At 38.4% G+C, this 12,451-nt stretch overlaps 1 protein-coding gene across 2 annotated transcripts in view; it reads right to left on the bottom strand.

The window, feature by feature from the left end:
• The window catches only part of SMARCA2 (SWI/SNF related BAF chromatin remodeling complex subunit ATPase 2), a 132,158-nt gene that overhangs the window by 81,623 nt on the left and 38,084 nt on the right, over positions 1-12,451 (bottom strand). For both annotated transcript variants that reach the window (XM_075727216.1, XM_075727217.1), the window contains exons 7-9: positions 5,587-5,713; positions 4,157-4,330; positions 3,758-3,931 (exon numbers count right to left, since the gene is read on the bottom strand). In XM_075727216.1, coding sequence (XP_075583331.1) covers positions 3,758-3,931; positions 4,157-4,330; positions 5,587-5,713 — 475 coding nt within the window. The remainder of the gene's footprint in view (positions 1-3,757; positions 3,932-4,156; positions 4,331-5,586; positions 5,714-12,451) is intronic.

Below are 12,451 nucleotides of genomic sequence, written 5' to 3'. Positions count from 1 at the left end.
GGTTTGGGTTGGAAGGGACCTTAAAGATCATCTAGTTCCAAACCCCTGCCGCGGCAGGGATACCCTCCACTAGATCAGGTTGCTCAAAGCCTCATACAACCCGGCCTTGAACACTTCCAGGGAGGGGGCATCCACAACTTCTCTGGGCAACCTGTTCCAATATCTCACCACCCTCACAGTAAAGAATTTCTTCCTAATATCTAATCTAAAACTACCCTCTTTCAGTTTAAAACCGTTACCCCTCATCCTATCACTACAATTGCTGATAAAGAGTCCATCCCCATCTTTCCTGTAGACCCCCTTTAAGTACTGGAAGGCTGCTATAATGTCTCCCTGGAGCCTTCTCTCCTCCAAGCTAAACAACCCCAACTCTCTCAGCCTGTCCTCAGAGGAAAGGTGCTCCAGTCCCCTGATCATCTACGTGGCCCTCCTCTGGACCCTCAACAAGAGGTCCCCGTCTTTCTTATGCTGGGGGCCCCAGAGCTGAACGCAGTAGTCCAGATGGGGTCTCGCAAGAGCGAGTAGAGGGGGAGAATCACCTCCCTCGACCTGCTGGCCATGCTTCTTTTGATGCAGTGCAGAACGTGATTGGCTTTCTGGGCTGCGGACGCACATTGCCATCTCATGTCCAGCTTTTCAACCACGGATGCCCCCAAGTCCTTCTCTGCAGGGCTGCAGAGGGCCATACTCTATCTGGAGATGGTAAAAAGAGGGATACCACAGGGGTCTATCCTGGGGCATGTTGTGTTTAACATCTCTATCAGTGACCCAGAGGAAGGGATGGAGGGCACTCTAGTCAAGTTTGCAGATGACACGGAACTGGAGGATACCAGTCAATATGCTTGGCGGCTGGACTGCACTTCAGAAGAACCTGAACAGGCAGAGAAGTTGTGCCATTTCTGACCTTAAAGGTTTTCAAGACGTGACTTCAAAAAAGCCTTGAGCAACCTGCTTTGAAATCAATGTTGACACTGCTTTGGGAAGGTGGTTGGACTAGAGAGCTCCCTGTCACCCTAAGTTACTCTGGGTCACACTATGATTCTAAATATCTCCTACTCTCATGGACTAATGGCTGGAAAATCTACAGCAGTTATGATAAGTAAGGGGAGCGGGGGAAGGGGAAATCACTTAACGCAAAATCAATGTCCTGAAACAGAGATGCTTGGTAAGCCTCCTACAGAGATGATTTTTCAAAGTGCAGGTAGCCCATACCCAAAGGAAGAACATGGAAGGTGGATGCGAACTTGCATTTAGTCCTTTTTCCGGTATGAATACAAATATTTTTCTTTTAGGTGTTAGAAGAAACTTTTATTTTGGGCAGAGTATCTATCATCTTTCTATTCTGGTGTTATTTCATCTTTGATATAGGTCACTATCAGAGATAGGATTCACCAGATAAACCGTATCTCTGAGTCATTCTGGCAACTTACGACACTGTGTAAGTGTGGTGTTAGGAGTAAGAAATACCAGGAAATATTATTTTCATGTGCTGTGAATATATCATGCTGCATTTGAGCACGTCAGAAAAATACAAGGAAAGCAGCAGAGATGCCTTCATCTAAAGGCGTTGGTTTTTTGGCTAAAAAAACAAATAAAGGAAGTATACAATGCCTTATAAAAAACAAATACGAGTAAGAAATATTTTAAAGATGATTACTTTAAAAGACAGCACTCTGGGAGACACAAAAAATTTCCTGCCTTTCTGGACAGACACCAGAACTGCAGAAAGTTGGCAAGAACAGCTGTAATGTTCAAATTGAGCTTGTAAAACTACCTGTAAAATTCAGTTGTAATGTTCAAGCCATCAGAACTACAACACTCAAAACCTAAGTTTTTATTTTTTATCATTATCATTATTATTACTGAATACAGAGTCATTGTAATCTAGCCAAGGTACTTCCTTTATACATTCAAGCTTGTCTTGACAGTATCTTTTAAAATCATACCAATGCCTATTCCTGCGTATGATATATCCTAGTATTAATGAGCTGTGACACAATCACCATTTCTAATCGAAGTCAATGAAGGACAATCTCTGAATGAATTCAACATTCCTGAAACAGTATGGGAAGAATTCTAGACACACCACATTTTCCTAGACCACATTAAGCGTCTGAGAGAAGATGTTTGTAAAAAACCCTAGTACCTCTTTGCAAATTCAAAATTTATCACAACTGGACTAAAACTAAATAGGCAAAATAACCCCACTAACATAACACACAGTTTGCGTTTGTGGAAGGATTCAATTGAGTAGTAGGGGCAAGGACTTCTGAGTGCAAAGCCCCAGACTGAAAAGGCCTATGAAGTGCCGTATCTATGGTAAGAGCTTAACCGCAGCCTTGGTGAAGGAGTCTTCAGAGAAAGCACTGATATTCTGGAAGCACTGGTATCCTGTCCATTTCTGGGCATCAAATCTACTTCATATTTTTCAGCAGTGGACATCTTTTTTATTTACTGTACTACACATTAGACTGGCACAAGCTCAACCTCATGATGTACAAAAATATTTCTAAAATACCAAGATTACCTTTTTTTTTAATCAGATCTTTTTTCTCTAATAATTAACATTTTACGAGCTTGGTTAGATAGACTGTTGGCAATTATCTCTAATTATAAAAAAGCTCTATAATGCTGATTACTATGTAATTTTAAGAAATGATCAAGGGCCTAAACATTTGTTATTCTCTTATACAAGTCCTTCATTTACATTTTACACATACTTCTATTTCTAAGTTTTTATCATTTTTATATTTAATTATTTCTACATTTTGTTCTGTGATTTTTAAAACCAAACTGTTCAGTCCTGTTCAGTCAGTGGTGCGAATGGATTCTGGACAGGGACTAGAGTTTTGCATCACATCTGCGCCCATATTATATACTTACTGGTTTTTACCAGCATGTTGCAACGTAAGCATGTCAATTTCCATTCAATACTATGTTGGTAAAGTGTTAATAAAGTGTTAAAAAAGAGCTAACCAATGTCTTGAAGAAATTTTTCCAACGCCAGTTGCTAACATACTTGTACATACACATTAATCTGTCTACACTTTAAATTCCAGAATTATTTTAACTCCTGAAATGTAGGCAGCCCACTGATTGATTCCACAGCATTCTGAAAAGACATCGTTATACATAAACTCATTCTACTCTTTCCTAAGAACAATACAACTGATATTGTGCAGGTGCAAGGAAGGGAAAACTATGGAATAGCAAGAAGGGGTATGGTCTTGGAGCATTAATGGGTAGAACTGACTGCTATTAATTCTCAAGATACATGCATTACTACTACTGGTTATGTATTTTTGCATGTGAAATCAGCTTCATGCAAAAGTTGTGGAGTAATGCCATGAACAAGTTAATCATATCGAATCTTCAAAACTATAAACCTAGAAACAAAACGCAGTCCGGTATTTATGTAATAGACTGATACCCCTGCAATTATGTAACAGTATTAGTATATGAAGTTAATGAGATTAAGTGATATTATACAGAAGTGGCTAAGTTTTCATGCTGGTAGAAAAAGCAATTACTCAAAAGAAGTAGCTATAGGTTAAAATGAACAGTGTCACATTCACTACCATCATCGGAAATACACATAGCCAAAATGCAGCAGTTTTAGATTTATAGTTCTTGTGTTACAGAGGCTTTATTCTGCAAAGGAAATACACGGGTGTGGCTGAGGCTGTATATGAAATATTAAAAGGATACAGTATGTAATTTTAGCTAAAATAACCATATTCCTTCCTCTACTCCTTACCATTAGTCTCCTCATTCTTTCTTTCTCAATTCTCTCAGTTTCTTTTTTCTGCTCACGCTCAGTGTTGGCATGCCAAGTTGCCACAGCTTTAGAAAGTTTCTGAATTTTTCCAGCGACTGACCGGTGGTACTCTTTAAAATCTTTAGCATGCTGCAATATGCTATTCAGGTATTCCTAGAAAGAGAAACAAGTCAGTGCAGACACTTGGACTAAGCACAGCATCTGAAATCAGGAACACAGAAGTTCTAATGTTATCATTTTCCAATTACTTATCACATGATTTGGAGTTTTTAAATCTTACAAACTCCAAAGGTAAATAAAATATGTAACAGAGAAGACCCGCACAGCAAAGCAAGGTGCGTTTCGGTCATGGGGCAAACAGCTAATAAGTTAAAATACCTGATGCTTCTGCCTACGCTTCCTCTCCTGTTCTATCTTCTGCTGTTTCTCAAGCTTTTCTGTCATACGGGCCTCCCTCAAAGTCTGGCGCTTGCTTCGTTTGTAGGCTTTGGAGTTCAGTGCTGTCTCCAGCGTTGTGTCACGACGCATGCAGGCTACTACCTCTTGTCTTAGCTACCAGTGAGAAAAAAGAAACAAACAAACAAAAAAAATCCTTTTTAATACATGGAGGAACAACTTTAAACACTAGTATGGCAGAGTAAAACAGTAACAGTCCAGAAAATGTCCCAGTCTCCTCTTCCCTTTCCATTACAGGTCTGAAAAGATCCACCATCTATACAGTTCCAGCAGCTATGTCTGTCTCCCTAAACAAATCTTAAGTATCCACAGGATGGCCAAAAGTGTTAATCCCTCTTAATCATAATTTCTTCCTTCTTTACAAGATGCTGCAAATGACTGTCCTGCTGCAATGAAAGGAGCCGGCCAAAATGTTACACCGTTGAAGTAAAACACGAATGAACAACATACATAACATACTTTCTAGAGCTGGACATGAACACAGCTGACAATTCATTTCATTGCCAGCTGTGCAGGAGACAGCAGGAAGAGGTAAATGTTAAGGGCTTGGAATAGTATTGCCACAGTCCCAGCAGTACAGCAGGAAGAGCCTGCTGCTTTTCATCTGTCCCCTGACAAAACTTCATTACAAAGGAATGCCAAGGGTAAGGAAGACTTGTACATCATGATACAACTACTGCCAAGGCTTCTGTCAGGAAGTATTTTTGCTTGACCTGCCAAATCACATCTTTGCTCTTCCAAACTAGCTGGAAAAGCCAACGGCAAGAGGCCCATAAGAGTCTGGCAGTGTGATTCCTTTTCTGAAATTAATTTGCTGATACATGCACTCAACATCCAATTTAAATCTTAGGTATGATCTTGTTACACGTAATTTTCAAAGTCTGTGTGCCACAGTGGAAATCCCGAAAACAGATCACAGAGAAATACCACACACAACACTAATATACAATTCTTGCTAAAACAAGGGGACCCATGACAAATATGAAGTATGTCCAGAAGGAGGTGTCTATTGGGACTTGTGTTGAAAATCAGCTTGCAGCCTGTACAGCTCTTGTTTTGTCTTCATGCCAATGCCATGTTCATGATGAAAGACACACTTCTATAGTTACACTTTAGACTGGAAGATAAAGCAGGAAGCAAAAAGAACACTTGCACATTTTTATTAACAAAACAAAACAAAATAAAATCTAAGGTAAACATTCCAGTGACTTGTTTATCAGTCAAGTTTGCTCTCATGCAAAATCTCCTGCTTAGGCTCAGTGCTGCTGTATCTCTTGACAGTTTACTCTTTGCTACATGAATATGTTTGGCTGTGACCTCTGTGAGAAGTTTCCTGAAGCAAAAGGCATTACCTGGCGCTGGAAATTCAGTAACCTAAGTGCCTTCAACTCCACTGTAGCTTTGGTTCGCAGATCAGGGGGCAGAGAACCAGGCAAGTTCTCCAGTTCCTGGATTCTGTGAGCAATTCGAGCCTGAAGCCTAAGTAAACAGAAAATTGGATAAGACACCAGGAGAAATCGGCGAGTGGTTATCAAAATTTTACAGTAAAAATAGGCAATTTATCTCAGGCATTTACTTGGCTTTTACTAATTGCTTCTGAACTAACAGGCTTTTGCAGAGATGACATTAGGTACCTTTTCCACTTTGAAAATAAATTGTCAAATGATGAAAATACCCCTTGGCCCTTCTTTTAATTTTGACTAAACTTATATCCATGACAAGAAACTTGGGAATTTTATTTTACTCATAGTATACAGGATTCTGTTTTCAATCTTCTTTGATGGGTATTGTTTTATGCACAGTGTAGTCAGTGATGACACAAACAGGACTTTCCTTAATATCTGGAATTTTACTTGTTTATTTTATTGACAAATGAAAAGTTCATTAGTAAAGTATTCACACTTACATAGCTGTTACACTGTAAATCAGATTCTATTTCACTCTTCCTTTACAAGCTCCTTTTGCATTCATTTGCAAATTCAAGAGAGAGAGAAAGAGAGAATAATGGACAAGCCAGAAAGAACTTGTTTTTTTCTATTTTTTACATTGAAAACCAAGATCACAGAGCTAAGTTACATACTTTTTGTGGTTTTATTTACAAGTAAGTAGTTCTGCGAACTGCAAATTTTGCCAAGTCACTAAAATAACAGACCCCAAAATTTTAAGTTATCCAAAAGTTGCATCTAAGTTCAAGTGCTCTCCATTTCCCACATGCTTTAGAAGGCGGGGGGGGGGGGGGGGGGAATCAAACAAAAAAACCCCAGAAAACCCAACCAAAACCAAACACCCCCCTACCCCTCCCCAATACCAGTCCTCTCTCTCCCAAAATAAAAAATCTAAAGGCCCAGGAACAGGAAGGTATCTCATCTCCCTATACTGCACAGGACTCACAAAATTTCCCTTTTCTTTCACAAAGCACGAAACAGATCACGTTAGGAAAGCCTGTCTGCTGCTGTTTTCCTGCGATGAGGACTTTGGAACTGAAGAGAGAAAGAAAACACTTTCTATAGGGTTTCTTTGCATACTGTGATCATTCTTCCCCTGCCCTTTCAGCCCCTCATCACTCCACAGTATTAGCACAGTGACGTAAATTCTCATACACCTGACATATCAGCCTCACAGACGGAAAGCAGTTCACACATCAGGCAAAATGGCTGCACCACATAAACGGAGTCAGAACAAATCAAAATACTAGTATCTCACAGTAACTGCATGCATCATGACTTATGTATAATCTGAAAAGCAACTGGAATCACTTGTACAGTTGCAGACAATACCTCTTCTGTAATAGCACTCCTTCCTAAAGCTCTAAACTTCCTAAAACTATGCATTTTTTTACACTACCAAAAGACTTCTAAGTTCCTGTAACAACTAAAAGGAGGTAATGCTGCATCACTGCAGAAGACTAACTTGGTGTCCTCAAGAGAGAAAAAAACTGAAGCAGAATTAGGTTAGTGAACTTTTTCATACAGACTGAAAAGTAAATCAAGAAGGGTTACTAGTAAGATAAAGTTCCATTAAAAGCTACAGATCCTTGTCCAGGCCCAGAGGAGTTCACCATTCCCACAAGAAAACTATTCATTCAGAAAATTGCATTGGTATATTTTGCTCTTTCAAGTGTATGTACTACACTAAAAAAAGTCCACATTTTGTACTACTTCACCTGTCACTGGGCATTCCAGTCATTAAGAAGAGATTTTAGTGCACCTAAGGATGCAAAATCTTGAGAATTAAGTGGTTTTCTTGGAGATTAGAGGTACTGTTGTACATACACACAAAAAAGCAGCAAAGATGTACAAAAAGAATACTGTTCTAAATCACTGATGGGTGCTCTGCCTCTTGCATATTCACACATGGATGTAATCATGCATCACAACTATGAATTATTACTCTATTTCACTCCCCAAACAGCTGCAATGCTTCTCCTGAAACCTTCACCTACAAAACAGTTAGAGCCAAATCACAGTTTCACTGACTTTCATGAAACTTTAGGGGAGTAGTCACAACCTTTCCAAACTTCTGAGTTGGGAACTTAGTAAGGCAACTGAATAGTGAACATATTTTCAACTTTTTTTTCTTCTTTGTTAGCACTGAGTGTTCCTTCTTGTACTATACAAGAGGATGAGCACCAAAAGTTAATCTAGGTCCTTCCTAACATAGCTTATGGTTTTAGATAACTAAATGGATGAGTCACTTTGTAAACAAACATGCAGTGAAATGTTCACTTATTAGTTCTGCCAGAATTGGCTTGTTACTTTAACTCCAGGTATAAAATGGGTGAAAGTGCCTGCTGACATAAAAGTTTACACTTTACAATTCAAGCAATAGCCAAAGTTGGGCTGGGGTTTATATTTCTGTCACATAAATTATTAATAAAAATCCAAATATACAACTTTCTTGAGATATGATTAAACATAATGAGTGCTTATAGAGTGTGCTTATTATGTCCCATCATCACACTAAGCAGTCCACCCCCATACAAAAGACTCTTCACACTGCTAATCATTTTCTTTGTTTTTCTCAAGTCAGGTTCATAAAAAGGCTGATCAGAAATAAATGCACATGAAATTTTATTATTACATTATAAGGCAGATTAGTATTCCCAGGATAACTTTTCCTCCTATCTTTTTTCCTCCATATGTTGAAACAACTGCAAAAACAGAGGTCTGCAGTGAGCTACAATGACACTTCTACTCTTTTTGTGGGTGATTAGCATCCTTTTATAATCCATCCAGAGGGAAGGAATAGGAAAAAAAAAAATATCAGTATTTCTAAGTCAGTACAGATACTACCTCAGGAAACTCTCATTGAAACTCAGGTCTGTTCTCTATTAAAATAAAGTCCTGGTCAAAATAGTTTAAATACTAATGAAAATCTACAGCGCATATATGGAAGAATAATGAAAAATGGCAGCCAGACGGGTAACATTAAAAAAAAAAAAAAAAAAAAGAACATGTTTTGAAGTTTTATTTCAGACTTCCCTAGAAGTACTAATTATATTGTCTAGGCTGCTAACAGTAGTAGTAATAGTAGTAGTATTTTCTTGAGTAGTCAGTAGGATTTTTAGAAGAATTTCATGACAGACATCCTAACTCAAGTGAATGCAACAACTACTTGAGGTGTTTCTCACCACAGCCATCTTCTAGTCTTTAAACAGAGTGACTGTAGTTTGCTGGACTATTGCTATTTTCATGGAAAAATACTAATAGCTATTAGGCAAACAGAACCCAAAGAAAACATTTTCCTAGATGCTTGTTACAAGCACTTGAAGGATATAATCTCACCATTTAAAGGATATATTTAATTGATTTTTGCAGTTCAGCAATTTATCTTCATCCATGCAGAAAGTGGCTAGTGCATCTATACAGAGATCTCCTTGCAAAACAAATGATGCACACCTCTTCCTCAGTAACTAGGGTCAACAGCAGAGGTTACACTTGCACATTGAAATCTGTCTGGCATGGATGCCATGCAGTAAACCATGAAGATACGTGAGAAGAGACTTTGCAAATAACAGAAAGAAACCACAGACAATCTACAGGACACTAGCAAGTTATTTTTTTTAATTAGCAATGAGAAGGTGGAAAAAAGCCCTTCCACATAATAGAACAACTTTACATTACACACATTATTAGCTTTAAGAGAGCTATTCAGTGAGACTAAAAAGTGGCACTTTATTCTGAGGAAAGTATTAACACGAGTTTTATAAAAGCACGGTATGAATTTTTCGTTCTGGCCAGATTTCAAGGAACACAAGTTTAACAGCTCTCCACGTATGAATAATTTAAACTTCTTATATTGATAAGAATTTTAAATACCTACGTTTCTTTTTATCCACCTTTAGTCACACAGAGATTAGCAACAATTATCATATAATCTCATTTCAAATCAACATATGCTGCAAATGCTTCTCAGCACAACCATATGAATTTGACAGCAACATTAATTCTCCATTTTCTTTCTCTTTGTTAATATACACTGGAGCCTTTTTTATAATTAGATCAAGGTCTTTCAGGGAGAAAAAGCAGTCTGTTGATGTTTCAATAGATTCAAAGCTTTTTCAGATCCTGCAATATGTTAATAGGTGCATTACTGCTTCTCCACCTGTACTGGTCTATTTAACATGTGGTTAATGAATAGGAATGCTATACTGTACTTCTCAGTGCCTATTTGATGAATTGTTTGATGAAACAAACTACGTAACTTCCTAATAACAAAGAATGGAAAAAAGAATTGCTATCACTGGAAAAAAAAAGTTAGATGTAATTTTGTAACAGCAAAAACTGAAGTATTTCGCATTTACAATTGTTCTGTGTATAAGACATGCTCGAATACATAAATCATGTACGTGATCCAGTAAGAAATGGAAATGTGTATGCAGTAGCCTGTATTCTCCCCCAAAGTCTGCCGTTATGCACTTGAGAGTGTGTATACAGCAAGAGAAATGGCCAAACACCTCAGGAATTAACTTTTTATCATGTAGCTCATGAATTAGCACTAAATTACTGTCTCCCCAGCAGCACACTTTGCACCTTTAGCCCAGAAACACCACATTCAAGGTCACTGTTGTGGTTTAACCCTGGCCAGCAACTCAGCACCACACAACCACTCGCCCACCCCGTTTCCACCACCAGTGGGATGGGGGAGAACTGGAAGGGTGAAAGTGAGAAAGAAATTCATGGATTGAGATAAAAATAGTTTACTAATTAAAAACAAATATTTTTTTTTTAAATTGTAAGGAAAAGAGAGGAAAAAACAACAAAAAGAGAGGAAAATAAAACCCAAGAAAGAAAACCGATGCAAATGAAAACAATTGCTCACCACCAACCAACCGATGCCCAGCCAGTCCCCAAGCAGCAGGCCACTGCGAACCTTCCCCCTAGTTTTATTGCTGAGCAAGATGACGTCATATGGTATGGAATATCCCTTTGGTCAGTTGGGGTCAGCTGTCCAAGCTGTATCCCCTCCCAGCTTCTTATGCACCCCCAGCCTACTCACTGGTGGGGTGGTGTGAGAGGCAGAAAAGGCCTTGACTGTGTAAGCGCTGCTCAGCAGTAATGAAAACATCCCTGTTTATCAACACTGTTTTCAGCACAAATCCAAAATATAGCCCCATACTAGCTACTATAAAGAAAATTAACTCTATCCCAGCCAAAACCAGTACAGTCACTGAGTAAACCTAACCTGTAATTTTCAAGAATTCCTAAAGTAAACAGATTCAAAGCACACACTTTCCCACAATGAGGCAGTATACCAAAATTTTGCCTTTTGGGTCTATCTATGTGTTTGAAATATGAATCCCTAAAATACCTATGTGATAATGCTGTCTCTTCATGAAAATGAGTAATCCAAACAGTTTTCTAAGTATTTCAAAGTATAATGTCCCTTTATTAAAAAAAGTTAACTACTGAGAGATCTCAAGAGACATGCGTTTCATAAAGCTTTTTCTAACTTCACTGGTTTTAGGATATAAATGTTTGTATTTTTTCTTTTTTCTACTCCCCTTTTATGAAGAAAGCGTGAGTACATCATATTTCTGTATTAAATTTGCCTACGCTACAGCTAAGTCTAGCACAGCCCAAAGCACAAAAGCTGTTAAACTGCTTTTTTCAATACTTTTGCCTGATGTTACTTAACACAGTTTTAAGTAATGAAAAGACTTCCAGAAGTTCTAAGCATTCTGGTATGCAAAGCAAAACCAAATTCCAGCACTGCTGAACATTAAAAAAGCTTGGATCATTATCTATGTGCTACCATAAAAAATAAAACCCTTCTGCTGCAGAATCCCTACCTAACTTCCACCTCACTTACTCTGCCAAGAAGATCAGGGTATTTCAAACCTAATGGATATGCTGTATCTGCAACCAGTTCTCCACATTAGTAAATGCAAGACCACTATTTTCTGTCACTCCTCACTTTCCCCCATTTATGCATACTAAGACATAATAGTGTGGCACAAACATTGCAATGAAGCAGGGTTGGAAAGACAGAAGGAGTAACAATTCGAGGTTAACTGATGCAGAAGAGGTTACATTATACTGGCCACATGTCTTGGCTCAGGTTAGTGCTACAGTTCTTCATCCAGAGCAGCAGTGAAACCATATAATGGTGTGTTCTACAAGCTTTCAGAAAAAGATGTTAGAACATACCAATTGCTCACACTGAAACAGCTATGGCCATTCAGTTCTAAGGTAAAAAGGGTAGGACTGACAGAACAACCACAACAACTTGCCAATAAATTACTTAAGCATTATCTTGCGCAAAAAATTAAGAGCTTTTCTGGGATCGAGGCCTGGATTCTGGACATGGTGTCACATCCTAAAACACCTCATGGTGTTTTACCTACCTAAAGTGAAAGTCATTGACCCGGTCTTCAGTGAGATCACCATCCCTTTTGGCTACCTTCCCCTACAAACTCATTGTTACAGGACCTGGAAGATGCATCATCAGTCCAAAACAAGCAAATATGCTAAGTGCAGTTTCTTTCTTCTGACTGATAATGATCAGGACATATTTTAGGTGCAGGTCTTCCCTCTGCCTGGCAGATTCTCAAGGACAATTGTTTAATAGCCTTGTTCATGGGAAGAGCGAAGAAGTCTAACGCCACAAGAAATGTCAATCTCTATACTTTGTAATAAATATAATTCACCATCTAATTCGGGCACTCAGGAGGCAACTTTTAAAGATCATGCTTCCTGGTAACCTTTTTTTTTAATC

Source organism: Pelecanus crispus, chromosome Z (assembly GCF_030463565.1).
Source record: "Pelecanus crispus isolate bPelCri1 chromosome Z, bPelCri1.pri, whole genome shotgun sequence".
In the NCBI taxonomy this organism is placed as follows: Eukaryota; Metazoa; Chordata; class Aves; order Pelecaniformes; family Pelecanidae; genus Pelecanus; species Pelecanus crispus.
This window is presented reverse-complemented; position numbering and strand designations above follow the sequence as displayed.